Source organism: Typopeltis vanoorti, chromosome 6, assembly GCF_054136105.1.
Source record: "Typopeltis vanoorti isolate ZY-2024b chromosome 6, IOZ_Tvanoo_1.0, whole genome shotgun sequence".
Taxonomy (NCBI): domain Eukaryota; kingdom Metazoa; phylum Arthropoda; class Arachnida; order Uropygi; family Thelyphonidae; genus Typopeltis; species Typopeltis vanoorti.
In genome coordinates this window covers 98,997,189-99,012,659 of record NC_143554.1, presented here as the reverse complement: position 1 = coordinate 99,012,659, position 15,471 = coordinate 98,997,189, and the positions used below count along the sequence as shown (strand labels likewise).

The following is a 15,471-nucleotide window of genomic DNA, read 5'->3' as shown; positions in this document are numbered from 1 at the left end:
TCTGGTATTTATTGATCTGGAGAAAGCATACGATAGAGTGCCAAGACAAGAAGTCTGGAGATGTCTAAGGGAAAAGAAGGTGCCGGAGAAGTATGTCAGGTTGGTGCAGGAAATGTACAGAAATGTGAAGACAAGTGTTCGGACCTGTCTGGGACAGACAGAAAGTTTTCAAGTAACAGTTGGCTTGCATCAAGGGTCAGCATTAAGTCCGTTTCTGTTTAATATTGTTATGGAGGTGGTAACAGAGTAGGTGAGAGAAGATGCACCCTGGACAATGTTGTATGCAGATGACATCTTGCTGTGTGTAGATTCAAGAGAAGAAGCAGAAACTAAACTGGAAAGATGGAGAAAAGTACTGGAAGAGAGAGGTATGAGACTGAACAGAAGTAAGACAGAGTATATGTGTTGTGCAGTGGGCGGTGGCCAGGAGACAGATCTGGAGCTGGAAGGAAATGTCATTAGGAAGGTGAGAGACTTTAGATACTTAGGGTCAACTGTGGAAGAAGATGGAGGAGCTGAGAAGGAAGTGGGATGCAGGATACAAGCAGGTTGGAGGAACTGGAGGGAGATGGCTGGAGTGTTATGCGATAAGAGGGTGCCGATCAATCTGAAAGGCAAAATTTATAGGACAGTAGTGAGGCCAGCTATGACATATGCTATAGAAACTGTGGTCCTGAGGAAAAATAACATTAGCAGGATGGAAGTAGCAGAGATGAGAATGCTTAGGTGGATGTGCGGTGTGACCAGAAAGGATCATCTGAGAAATGACTATGTCAGGGGAACAGTGAAAGTTACGAACTTAGGAGCGAAAATACAGGAGGCAAGGTTGAGATGGTTTGGTCATGTGATGAGGAGGGAGGATGAATATGTGGGAAGAAGGGTCATGCAGATGGATGTGCAAGGAAGGTGGAAGCGTGGGTGGCCAAAGAAGAGATGGAGGGAGCTGGTAGAAGAGGACTTGAAGATGAAGAACTTGGATGTGGTGACAGCCCAAGACAGGAAGGTGTGGAGGAGACTCATAACAAACAGTAACCCCACTTAAGTGGGAGAAGCTGCAGAAGAAGAAGAAGAATCTGTCATTTGCAACAGGTTGAGGTTGCAAGTAAAGGGCCTTTTCTATGTTGCAAATAATATCTATTTTAGGGATGTGCTCTGGCACAACTGCAAAATTGAACTCTTTCTTTAAAATACTAGCTTCTGCTGATGTCAAGTTGTGATCAGAAAAGTTAAATAGTACCTTTTCATCAGGTAGGGCAGCTCTCGATTCTAAAATCTTCTCATACAAAGCGTTACATTTTTTTATATGCCTGTTTTTTTTGGAGGTTAGATAAGTTTTGTTGTGAGTAGCATTGATCATATTATCTATACAAGACCATAGGTGATCATCTGTCCAGTTAGATTGAGTGTGGTGAAAATCAAGACACAATGAAACTTGGTTCAGTGCATGCCTTGTGGATTGTATTCTCTCATATAGCATAACTAACAACACTTTTCGATAGATCTGTTTAGCTCTTCTACAATGTAAATGAAATTTGAAAAGTAAAAACTTTGGAATTATATTATTGTTCCTACATTTTTTTAGAAACATAACTTGATTCAGAAGTTTGGCTTTCTTGCATTTTAGTTGTTCTAGTTTATGTACCTTTCATGATGAGTATGGGGATTTTTTTGACCAAAAAACTAATGTAATAAAAAATAACTATCACTGGGTTTATAGGTCATAATAATTATTTAATAAAACTTACTAGTCTTTTTTTAGTTTCTTGTTCTGCTGTATAAGGTTTTGATTAGGCCACACATGGACTATTGTGCCCAGATTTGGTCACCTGGTTTTCAGAAAGACGAAGAGATGTCGGAAAGGGTTCAGAGGCGACTGACTAAGATAGTTTCTAACCTCTGGAATGTCGAGTATGAGGAAAGAGTTCATCTGGGTTAGGATGAACATGCAAATATACAACAAGCATTAAATATTAATCATTACATAACTAAAAGCATCAAATGTGTAGGAACCATTACACAAAAAGACAAGTAAAACAGAAACACGTGGAGTGTGGAAGCTGGCACATAGTCATTGTTCAGCAGTTGTGCCCGATAGTTTGCATGAAAACACCACTTAACTGATTAATTAATCCATCAATTAATGCATGCTAAGCGAATGCAATAAGCAATAAGAATAATTATAATTCATCCATCAGTAGAAAAAAATCTAAAAAAAAAATAACAGTGTAATTTTACAGTGAAAAATTTATTTCAGAATAAAATCATCAAAGTTAATAAAAATCAATTGCTTAAATTTTTATTTAATGTCTAAACATTTGATTGAGTTACTTTTTTTACAAAATAAAATTAAGTAAAGCTGTTTGAATAGTACTCGACTTTTTCATCTTGTCATGCAATTTGCGATAGCTGGCGATCGCTTTATAAAGATTTCAGCGGACTTCGAAGCTTCGTTCCATATCAGGATCTGCATCAAACAGAATTTTCTTAGCATGTTCAATGTGATTGAAAATTAGCTCAAGTTATTTTGCAGTTAGTTTCTTAGCTGTAACATTCTCTTCATGTTTGCGCTCCTTATCTTTTTTTTCATATGCATGCTGTTCTTCTAGTTGAAGGAGATCATTCTCGCTTAACTGTTCTGAATCAGAATCGAGCAAGTTTCTGACATCTTTATTATCCAGTTCATTAAATCCAGGTTCATTAAATTCAAATTGTGCTGATTTTTTCAGTAATGTTAGATCTTGGATTTTGCATGATAAACTAACATAGGCTTGAGTTCAAAGTCGCCTTCTGCATTGCCTCCTAATAAAAGCATAAGATGATCTTTGGATACTTTGTATCCTTGTTGAGATGCTTCAGTTTTAGCTAGGAAAGTTTTTGTTGACATATGCTTCCAAAAGAGACCAGTTTCATCGATGTTGTGTTTGATGATCTTCATAATCACTCTCCTGAATTAACCTTTGGAATTCTTCAAGAAACTTGACTGCAGAATCTTTATCAGCACTAGCAGATTCTCCAGTTATTTTTGCATTATGCAGTCCAGCTCGATTTTTAAAATGATCAAACCATCCTGAACTTGTAGTAAAGCTTTCACATTCTTGAAATTAGGCCTCTTTCAATGATGTAAAAATATTGAGAGCCTTTTGCCTGAATATTCCTTGCACTTATAGCAGTAGCAACTTTTCTGTGTATTCTTTTCTCTTATTTAATGTAGTCCGAACTGTAGACCCACTGTATCCCAGGTTTCACACAATCATTGTATTATTAGCGCCACTTTCGTGTTTCTTAATGACTTCTAGCTTTTCCTTTAACATAATTACTTTTCTTCTCTTTTTATTATTGTCAGTCTTTCTCTTTTCCATATCAGGGATTGAATATAATAAAGCCTTATAGGTATCTATATTAAAGCAAAATGAAGGAAAAGTGATTGAGCAAGAGAACGGAGTTTGCACGTCCACTTGCAATGATGGCTTTGAGTCAACTGCTGATTGTCGCCGACCACTGCCACCACCCACTGGCTGTTACATTGACAAGTGCCACCGCTCGCTGCAGATTGGCGACAAAAAATTTCGCATAACGTAAAAAAATTGCGTTAACTGATTAATCACTTGCTTAAAGCAAGAAAATAGTATCATTTCACTCAATCGCTCTAACTGATTATTGTACATATCTGATTCGTGTTAAGTGAAGTTTTCCTATATTTAAAGTTCTGATAAGTGACTTCCAAATGTCACAGACAATCATTTATTGGTTTCTGTTGAGAGTGCCTTGTTGAGTGGATTACCATCATAACCTCTTTGATGTTGCAGGCATTGAAGTTGTCTTCTATGTATGGCATGGAGCTCTTGTCCCATTCAGTGATGTGATGAGTGTGGGAGAAATGGAATGCCAGACCTAGTGGGTTTTATTAAATAATTATTACAACCTGTAAGCTTGGTGTTAGTTATTTTTTGTTATAATGATGTCCATTATCAAAAAGAAACCATTTTTCTTCTTTTTTACATGGTGAATTCTAGAATTTCACTCTGTAATACTAATTTAAAGCAGGAGAAAGTATTTTATGAATAGTATGCTTCTCTGATTTTTATGAAATCATTTACAAAGCATTATGCTTATATATAATATGAATTATGAATTTTTCAATTATTTTGACTTGCAGGAATCAGGTAAAATTCTTATGAAAGTTAACTATGGGAAGCCTGTGTTTTCTTCTCCACTCATTGTATCAAAAGGAATTTATTTTGGAAGTGTTGATGGAACAGTTTCCCTTCTCTCAAGCTCTGGTATAATTGTAAGTCTACTCTTAATTTCTATTTAAAAATAGTTAAAATACACATGTCCACACTTCTCTACTTTATACCTGGATTACAAAACATCTTCACATTAAAATTTAACTTCAGTGGGAACAGCATATCTTTAATGTTCTTTTAGTGCTAATAGAATACTTTTTTATTTTTCAGAATGGAATATCTCAAAAATGTTATTTCATTTACTGCAATGAATGTGCAGTTTCAACATGGCCATTATTATAGCCATTGTTATAGAAAAATATAGATTCTTCTATATTTTTCTGTAAGTGGGGGGGAGCTGATACAGGAATCCCTTGCTTGACATGGTTAATGTATCCCATGAAAATGCTGTACTAAGTGAGAGTGTGTTAAATGAATTTAAAAGAAATGAAAAAAATTTTAACTCTTCAAAATCTTTACTAAATTTTTTAAAATGCATTTGTTTTTACTGCCATATAACTATAAAGAATAATAAAACGTTTTTAAAAGTAATAAAATCTGCTATAAAAATGGCAAAACCATTTACTTTCATTTGCCATTCTCTAGACAGATTTGCAATATCCAGATGGGCATCAAGAATTGGAAATTTCTTAATCTAGTCTTCTGAACTTTTAAAACTTCTTTTTTGATGCATCTTTGAACAAAAGACTTGTGAGACCCAGTTCTTTGTAATTTCTTGCAAACCAGACTTTTTGCAAGTTGTAGTAGAAATGCAACACAACAGGCAATATTTGTGTGTGATATGTGATGGGTCTCATATGATTCAGTTGATAGATCACATCCTACATTGTAATAAACAGGTGTAGATAATTTATCCATCTCTTTTTCTGCTCTGTTGTTGTCAACAGTTCTGTGCAAGTGCAAATACTATGCATTATGGGAAGGGCCACTACCCAGACCACTTTCAACCTTTATTGATGTCTTATCAGTGGGAGCCAGACCCAAAAGTGATGTTGTTGTTGTTGTCGAGTTGAAGAGCTTCTAGATATGGGTATCCAGAGAGTTCATCGAAAAGGCAATTAATCAAATGAACAATTCGTTGATAATGCAATTCATAGAAAAAAAATACAGCTTCAAATAGTGAATATGATTCAGATTTGCTATTTGTAACTTTTACAAGAAAATGTCGAACCGTACCAGTTTTCAGTTCAGCTATATTCAGGGCAACAAAGAAATAACGTGTCCAAATTATGTATTACAATAACTCTCTAACTTAGTGGAATTAGTAGAAGTTGTTGGTACAAGAAGCTGTCTGCATGGTTTAGTTTTTGTTCTAAATGGATCACTTTTATCATAACATTTTCGAAGAAAAGCTTCAAAATGATATTAGCAATTCCACTTTGGCTGGATCAATTTAATGAAATTTTTAGTTAAAATATTCCGTGAATTGTTTTTTCGATGAATTGCATTTTCGACTAATTGCCTTTTCAGTGAATTGTCTTTCGATTAACTGTTTTTTCGATGAATTTTCATGGAACACTAGATATGACGATGGATCTGTAGAACTGTTTTGGCAATCTGTTGAACTTTGATGGAGTAGAGACTTTTCTATAGGGTTATTGTGAATTTTCTGTTACTTTTCAATTGCTGGACAAGAATAGATATGGGCAGGTGTTAGTTCAACTCTTGGATAATTCTTGCATGTTTCATAGCTTCTACTACGTCTGGATGAATTTTCACGCCTTTAAAATGTTCTGTCCATAGTCTGGTGATGATTGTGGTTATTTCTCTATTTTCATTAATTTCGCTGATTTCATTCTTCTTTTTGATAGTTTGTTTTACCAATGTTATTTTGGAGACAGAGTTAGCATCAGTTAGTGATAGTGGGTGTAATTTTTGAGATAGGTATCTTGCTTCTCTGGCTAGCCTGTCTACTCTTTCATTGCCTTCAATATTTACATGGACTGGTATCCATTGCAGTGTACAGTTCTTATTTTTCAAATTTAAAGTTGTTAATTGTTCATGAATTTCCTGTGTGAGTTTTGTTTTTCCATTTTTTAATACCTCAAGTGCAGATTTTGAGTTGCTGTAGATGGTTATCCCTTCTATAATGTTTATTACTGGATTTGAGAGATAGAACTTGAGAGCTGCTAATTCACAAGTGAAGTTTGAAGCTATTTTGCCAGCTGTGGTTTTGATTTGTGTTTCCTTGCCTCCATGTAGAGTTAGAAAGACCCCTAATCCTCCTTGCTTGAGTACTTCATCAGATGATCCATCAGTATAGGCAATGACATGGTGTTAGATTATTTAAGTGATGTATAGTGTCAAGTCCTTTTCTTTTATTTTCTTGCTGTGAATCCTTTTTTGAACAAATTTCTAGGAGATTGAAGTTTATCTTTGTGTTTTATGGTAGAATAGTGGAAAAGAATGGCTTTTTTTTTGCTTATTTCAATGGAAAGGTGTTCTAAGTTGATCTGTTTTCTAATTGCATGATTGTATTGTAAGGTACATGATTTCTTTAGTCTGGATTTTCTTGTCCAGGCATCAAAAGTCCTGAGTGAGATGTAAACCTGTGGTTGGCTCCTGATTCTGTTAGCGAATTTAACTGTGGAGAGTTTTCTTCTGTCCTCTAGTATGTGAAGCCCACACTCTTGTTGAGCTTTTAAATTATTTGTGGATGAGACTGCTCCTATAATAATTTTTGCTGCTCTTGATTGTACCTCCATCAAGTTTTACTTTTGAACTAGTAGAAGCTAGAGCGCAGATTGATGAGGCATATTCCATAGTAGTTCGTATGAGTGCCATATATGTAGTTTTGTGTGCCTTCAGTTTTGCACCCCACTTTGTTTCACAAAGCCTTTTGATGATATTGAACTTTTTAAGAGTTTTATTAGATATATTTTGATATGAGTTGTAAATTTCAGTTCAGCATCTAGGGTTAGGTTATGCCCAAGTATTTTGGAGACTCTGTTTTATTAATTTTGGTATTATATATTTTGATTTGGGAGTTGTAATTGTGTCTATTTTTTCTGTCAGTGGAGAAGATGCTCAGTTTTGTTTTTTCTGAGTTTATCTATAATTTAAGTTCCTTTGCCCATCTTTCTATGCCTTTTTATTGAATTTTTCAAGACTTTTTCAGATTGTTGATTATTACTGCTTGTGTGCTAGATTGCTATATCATCTGCATAGCATGCTATTTTTGTGTCATTTATTATGTGAGGATGGATGTTGTTCATATAGATGAGAAATAGAAGTGGGCTTAAAACAGAACCTTGTGGGACTCCAGTCCAAGTTTGATGCATGTTGGAGTAAATTCCATTAACTTTTACTTTCATTTTTCTTTCTTTCATGAAATCTGAAATCCAAATTAATGCGTTCCCCTTTATTCCAGTATCGTATGCAATTTTTATTAACTTTTGTCTCCAAACACGATTGAAGACTTGGATTATGAGATCCAAGAAAATTGCTATTGTCTTCTTTGGTGGTTTTTCTTGAAATCCATCTGTGACTGATTGGCAACGATATTATTATTATTACGGGTATCTCCATGGAGTCAGTAGACTCATCGCAGGGAACCCAAACTATCAAAACAATATCTATCATATCTCTTCTTGAATTCATTTACAGACGAAGAACTCACAACTAAGTCAGGCAATGCATTCCACTCATTCACCACCCTCCAGGAAAAAAAACCTTGTTCTCACACCCTTGTTAACTATGCTTTTCCTTAATTTCCAAGATGACCTCCCATCACTTTCACACAGCTGAAACATTTCCCCTTCATCAATCTTATAAGAACCGTTTAGTAATTTAAATGTTTTTATCATATCCCCTCTTCTCTACCTATCAACCAACCTCTGCAATCCACAATCTATCAATGTAGGGAGCATTTTTTACATCACTCACCAACTTAGTCACTCTCCTCTGAACCCTCTCCACAACCAACCTCCTCATCTCCAAGGAATCCAGGTGACCAGACTTGAGCACAGTAATCCAAATGTGGAAGTGTCAACGCCTTATAAAGCAGAATAATAACCTCTTTTTCTCTGGATGTTAGTGTGTTCTTCAATAACCAAGTAATCCTATGTGCAATCTTGGACACCTTAGCAATGTGTCCCCTGAACTTCATCTCCCTATCCACCAACACCCCAAAGTCCCTAGTCTCATCAATGTCTTGGAGTACCATTCCATCAATGTAGTACACAGCTGGTAATCTTTTAATCCCAAAATGCATAACTTGACACTTTTCCACATTGAACTGACATCTATTATTTTTGCCAGTTTATTTAAATCATCCTGCAAACACTCAACATCAGCTTGATTTTTTATTGCACTACCCAACTTTGCATCATCAGCAAACAACTGAATATCTCCCTTCAAGCCATTTCCTATATCATTTATGTACAAATTAAACAATAACGGCCCAAACACAGAGCCCCAAAAAAAAACCACTGGCCCATTGGGGACCAAACCCACAACCTTCTCATTATCAGCACGATAAAAGTCAAAGATAAATAATTGATCTTCCGTACTATGTTGAGACCTGTATGCATTTGGTAAAAGTTGATCTTGTTATTTTCTAAGAGCTAATTCATGAGTCTGGTATGTATTATTCTTTGGTGTAGTTTACAGAGAGTGCTAGTCAAAGCTACTGGTCTGTAGCTTTTTCAGTCACTTGGATTTTTGTTAGGTTTTAGTAAGGGTGTAATGACTGATGTTTTCCAGATTTTTGGTAATTTATCTGTATTCCAGGAAGTGTTAAATATCTTCAGAAGGTAGTTTTTGGCTGTTTCTGCCATGTTTTTGATCATATGTCCAAAGATAAGATCAATTTCTGGTGATTTGTTAGGGTCAATTTGACTAATTGCCATTTCTAATTCTGTTATTGTGAGGTCCTAAGTAAAGATGTCTTCAGAAGGATAGGTTCTGAATTATTAGCAGCTGTTTTGCAATTTTCCTGCACTTTTTGTCTTCTTTGTTGTATTGCAGTTTGCTCACTTTAAAGTAATGTTTGACTAGAAGAGTGATCAGTATCCATAAGTGTTGCGTTATTTAATAATCCGATGATGTTCAAGTGTTGCGAGTCTTTTCTTGGATCTATTGCAGAATTCTTCCCACTTTTTTTTGTTTGCAGTTAGAAATTTAATCTTCTATGTTTTGAGTTAATTCTATTAACCTCTTTCTGTTGTCTTCTGTATTATTTTGTTTTAACTGTTCGTTGATAATATATCTTTTGGTGATTATAGCATTGATATTATGATCTTTCCAAAATAGAACCCAATTGTTTTTCCTGACTCCTCTGGGAATTGAATTTTTTGCAGCTCTCTATATGTTATTAGTTAATTCTAGTAATTGCTGATCAAGTTCTTTACTAGTGGGTGTGCCAGTGCAATATGTTTCTAATAGTTTTGTGTATATAGGCTAATTTGATTTTCTGAAGTTCCAAAGATCTCTTTGTCTGTGATTTTTGGTCTAACTGCAAATTAACGGTTGTGGTAATAGGTCTATGATCACTGATGGCATTTTTAAGTATTTTCCACTGCATATCACCAGATAACACAGATATAAGTCAAACAATGTTAGATACAAAGATCCTTTTAGGAGATCTAAATGTGCCAAAGGCCAACTTGGTCCCCACAACTAGATCAGAAAGGAGCACAAATAGAAGACATAATTGATGATCTAAACCTTGAAATCATAAACAAGCAAAACATATAACTTTCAAAAACAACAGGCACAGAATCAGCATTAGACATCACAGCAGTAAATTCTGAGACTGCAAGTCTTAAAAAGTGATACCAAGGTTGATGTAATACAGAAGTCATATTTATGTATAAAAGTACCCAAAAGGTGTCGCTCCTTATTTACTAAAATACTCTCAATTAGAGATAGATGTTAAAAGTTTTTTCACTTGGTTATACTATAAATTAAAGATGCCAAGAAATTATTATTATTATTATGTGACACCTCCAAGGGGTCCAAAGACTCATCGAGGGAGAGTGTGCCAAGAGCATTGAACGATTAACCCCTCCCAACTACTAACCGCACTCAAACTTGCTTAACTTTTTTTGCGAGCCATTAGTAGCAGAAGCTCTACCAATCGACCAACCTTTGCTGGCTTCATCCATTATCCAAGTGTAAGCAAACAAAGTTTGTATGTGAACCTTGGTATCATATCTAGGGTCTGGCTCCCACTGATGAGACCTCAATAAAAGTTGAGACTGGTCTGGGTAGTGGCCCTTCCCATAATGCATAGCATCATATATGTTCGTAAGGATATATGCATTGCATTATGGGATACTAAGGCAATTGATATGAAGTCATTAGCCTCTACATACAGATAACTTAGTCATGAAGTGGCTTCACATGAAGCAAACTTTACTTGCTTACACTTGGATAAAGGATGAAACCAAAAATATAATTTCTTGGCATCTTTAATCTATAATATAACCAAGTGAAGAAATTTTCAACATCTATCTCTAATCCAGAGTATTTGTTCTGATTAAATGTTTTAAACACTGGAAAAATTAACTTTTTTTTTGTGCTCAAGGATAGCGATGGAGTTTTCAGAACAAAAAAAAATGGAACTTGAAAATTATCCTTGTGTTGTATTTCTAAGGAAACAGAAGAATAACTAATATATGTTAGGTATAGTTTCTGGGAAAATTCCCATGCTACTCCTCTTAAACACTATTATTATAATTACGGCTATTATAGCCTGTTTTTGTTTAGGAGTGTCCCTTATTTTAAATACATTGGCTATTATTACTCAAAAAAAGGGGTATATATATTTTAGGGCATTATGGGTGAGTATAGAAGGCAATTATAGCAGAATAAAAGAGGTGGAAAAATTTTGTACATACCTTGTTTTGATTCCAGGATGTCTTCCAATTTCATGATCCTGCTGAAGGTTGTTTATAAAGAGGGGAGAGAAGGAGGAAGGAGCATGGGGGTGTGTTTTGATGCAGGAAAATAAATTTGGAAATCCAGGTTATGTATTAATAATATATATATAAATATATATATATATATATATATATATATTATTGTGTTTAGTGGCACATTTTGTGGGGAGGAAGGAGAGAAGGGGAAGGGAGTGGAATAAGGGATGAAGGCCTTCATTTCTATTATCCAGTTTTTGAGTAGTTGTTTGGATCAGAACAACTGAATGAGTAGTCGGACCATGGGAAGGAGGAGAAGTTATTGCAGTCCTCTCATTTGGCACCCTTGTAGTGTCAAAGGACAGCCTGTAAACTGGTTGGTGAAGGTTGTTCTGTAGCTTAAGAGACTTGTATGAGATTGTTTTCCCAGTTTCCAAGAGGAGGACTGACAAGGAAGAGGTCAAGTGTGTTGGCAAATTGGAGGGGGTTTTCTGGTATTCTGGTAGGAAGATTGATGATCTGAGATAGGTCATTGCTGGTGGCAAACACCTCAGTCTCCCTGCCTGCTTGATCAGTGAAACTGGAGAAGGGGAGCGAATATGAGTTGTGGACATTGAGGTTCCTAAGAAGGTGGCCTCACTATTGGAGGTATTTAGACTTCAAACCAAGCTTTAGAGAGAGAAAGTTGAAGAGGTCAGAGTGGTGATAGCCAGAGTATATGAAAAGGGTAGGTTGATTTGGTAGAGAAATTTTGAGCCAAAGCAGATCAAACATAGTCTCTAGCATGGTATGTAAGTCCTGACGAATGCACAAAGAGCATTCGTCAGGACTTACATACCATGCTAGTGTGCCACCCTTGTGGCAGAAAGAGCTGTGTAATGTGTAGTTTGGGCAAGTAAGTGCACAGTGACTGTTGAGGTTGCCAGTTGGGGTTCTGAAAGGAATAGTAGTTCTGGTTTAGATGTTTGTAGGTGGTGGTGGTGGTGGTGCACATCGTTTATATTGCTGTTTAGGCCACGGATGATGGCGAAGTGGATGTGTATTTTTTTTTTTTTTTTTTTTTTTTTTTTTTTTTTTTTAAGAATTAGTGTTGGTGGATTGTTTGGTTGGATTTCTGTTGTTTTTTCATGATTTTTTGGTTGGATTTTTGATGTTCTTTATGAGTTTTTTTTAAACTATTTTGTTTACAACTACTCTGCAGTGGTAATGCATTTGCAAGAAAAATCCGTTTTTTCTTAAATTTTTTAACTTTATTCAAACAGCTGTCACTGATTTTTCAAAGGGAAAACTCGCTAATAAGTCACACAAAATACCATATTGTCAGTACCTTGAATGCTCTGAAAGCCTTGAGAGAAGCTCTACAATCTTTTGAGAGGAAATTTTTAGATAACATGGTGTAGGTGTATCTACAGGTATTCAGATAATGTGTGCAGATAAAGTTATTCAAATGGTAAATGAGAAAACTAATAGATAAAGGAATAACGTATATCATAAAAAGGTGTAGTGAAAATGAATCAGAAATTGCCCAAGTTGTCTCAGTCATTGATACATTTACCTGGCCTGAAGATCTGAAAGATTTTTGGAAAAAGAAATTAAGATTTTGGGTAAACATTTCAGGAACTATTTTGATGATAATGAAGAAACAGTTTGAAAAAATTTGGTGAAAGAGTGGTACGAGCCTGTATGTTTAAATGCTTACAGAAGCATTTAAACATATAAGACCTTTTTGAAAGAACAGTGAATAATAAGGACAGGTTTCCATTTCTCTCAAACTGCTTGAAATTGGAGCCATTATACCAGCAAGTATGTCATCATGTGAATGAGGCTTTAGTCAAATGAATGTAACAAAAGGGAAGTTAAGTTCATCAATGAATCCCTCCATCCTGAATGACTTACTGATGATACATATGAATGGTCCTTCTTTACAGGATTTTGTTATAGATAAATCAGTTGATAAGTGGTATTTTGCAACCAAGAAGAGACACACTGGAGTCCATATGAAGCCCTTATGTAATGAACTGTGTTGTGGCATACACTTTAATTGCACTAAAAAAGAAAGGATAATTCTGTATAATTTATATGATTCATAAAATTCTGTATAATTCTCTTTCTCGTACATAAATTACCTACTCACAATAACCAGTAATCCTATATCTCACCACTCTATTCAGGCAATCCATTCCACGGTTCAGCCACCCTCCATGCAAAGAAACCACTCCTCACCCTCTTGCTCACAGCTTCCTTTTTTAACTTCCAGGGATCCCCCCCCCTTGTCATCACTCCTTCCCGCTGTTCAACCAAGCGAAAGAACTCCCCAGTGTCAACCCTGTAACCACATCTCAACAGTTTAAAAGTCAGTCATATCACCTCTCCTTCTTCTATCTTCCAAATTCTGCAGTCCACATTCCCTCAGCTGATCCTCATAACTAACATTGTACAGTCCTGAGACCATCTTTGTTATCCGCCTCTGTACCCTTTCCACAGTTAATTTATTCCCTTCAAATCCTGGGGACCAAATTTGAGAACAATAGTCTAAGTGTGGTCTGACCAGGGTCTTATACAATGAAATGATAACTCTTCTATCTCTGCAGGTCAGCATTCTCAGTATTGCAGCAATCCTCTGGGTTACCTTCACCACCTTTGCAATATTCCCCCCTGAATTTCAGTTTTCTATCAATCATCACCCCCCCCAGATCCTACTTCTTCCAGTATGCAGCCTCCCATCAATGTATCCCAAACTTCAAGACTTTACACTTTTGCTGGATTAAACTGACACCCTCATCCCATTCATTTGCCCATCTGTCTAGTGTATTCAAATCCTCTTGCTGGGCCACCATATCTGCACTATCACTAATAACCTTTCCCAGCTTCACATCATCCGCAAACAACTGAATATCCCCTTACAATCCATTGACAATGTCATTGATATAAAGGTTAAACAATATGTCTCAGTACTGAGCCCTGTGGGAAGCCACTTGTAACCTTCTGCTTCCTTGAAATTGCCCCACCATACACATATGGTGTATGGTGATACCTATTGGACAGCCAATCCTGAATCCATTTGACCAACCAGACATCCAAATTCATGTGCTACAACTTAAATATCAGCTTATCATGTGGCACCCTGTCAAATGCCTTCGCTAAATCCAAGAAAATGGGCAGTATATGCCTTTCCCTCATCAACTATTGTAACTTTATTATAAAAGGCTAGCATATTACTAAAATAAGAGCACCTTTAACAAATCCATGTTGACTCTCACAGATAACATTACCCTCATCTGCCCACTGCTGTATACAGTCCCTCACCAATTTCTCCAATACCATCCTTTAATGGGGGAGAAAATAACCTTCTCACATTCAATGATGCCAAAATACAGTCTTATCTTCTCTCATACAAAAGAGATCGCAGCTCACCTACCTTTACCCTCAGTAATTCACAAATTGCTAGACAAGATCAGATCTTTGGTTAGACTAACGTTTACCTCCAGTCTTTCCTGGCATAAATAGCTTGACTTTCTCTTTCATTCAAGAGCCTATTTTACACCCAGCCAACTCTTAACTATATACAAATCCCAAATCCATCAATGTTTAGAGTACTACTCACATGTTTGGAGTGGTTGCACCTAAAGATTCTTTTAAAATCCTTGATGCCATCCATGTGCAAGCAATTAGGTTCATAGATGATCCCTCTCTTATAGATTCACTTCGACCTCTATCTCACAGGCATTGTGTCTGTTCTACTGCCATTTCCATGGTCACTGCTTCAGTGGATTGGCAACTGTCTGTTGCACCTGTTAATACAAGAGCAGCAGCTGCCCAATGCTTCTATACCTGCTTCTGTCTTCACCCTCTGTCCTCTGGAACAGCCTTCCTCATGTATTATTCCCAAACAACTACAACCTGCAACACTTCAAAAAAAAAAAAAAATCAATAAACTTCTATCTGAGTCCTTATCTACAACCCACACATGGCACTGATGTGCTTATGGGTCCCTCAACATGTATGAGATCAGTATATATATATATACTTGGTATCTTTAATACATAATATACCCAAGTTAAAAAACTTTCTACATCTATCTCTCATCCTGAGATATTATTTAATAAGGTCAAAGCACCTTGTGGCAATTTGTTTAGGTAAAATTCATAAGCTCTGTATTACTTCGACCTTGGCATTTTTAGGTCTGGCTCCCACTGACGAAACCTCAATAAAGGTCAAAACCGGTCTGGGTATTGACCCTTCCCTTTAACACATAGCATCATACATCTCCGCAAGGGGATGTGCTTTGCATTAGGGGAAAATTCTAAGGAAAGTGATCGGATCTTACTCCACCTTTACCATGAGTTGCCTCAGACTGGCACGTT

General features: G+C 36.2%; 1 protein-coding gene across 2 annotated transcripts in view; it reads left to right on the top strand.

The window, feature by feature from the left end:
• Positions 1-15,471, top strand: part of Aasdh (Aminoadipate-semialdehyde dehydrogenase) — a 239,502-nt gene that overhangs the window by 219,875 nt on the left and 4,156 nt on the right. For both annotated transcript variants that reach the window (XM_090395050.1, XM_090395051.1), the window contains exon 14: positions 4,157-4,288. In XM_090395050.1, coding sequence (XP_090251176.1) covers positions 4,157-4,288 — 132 coding nt within the window. The remainder of the gene's footprint in view (positions 1-4,156; positions 4,289-15,471) is intronic.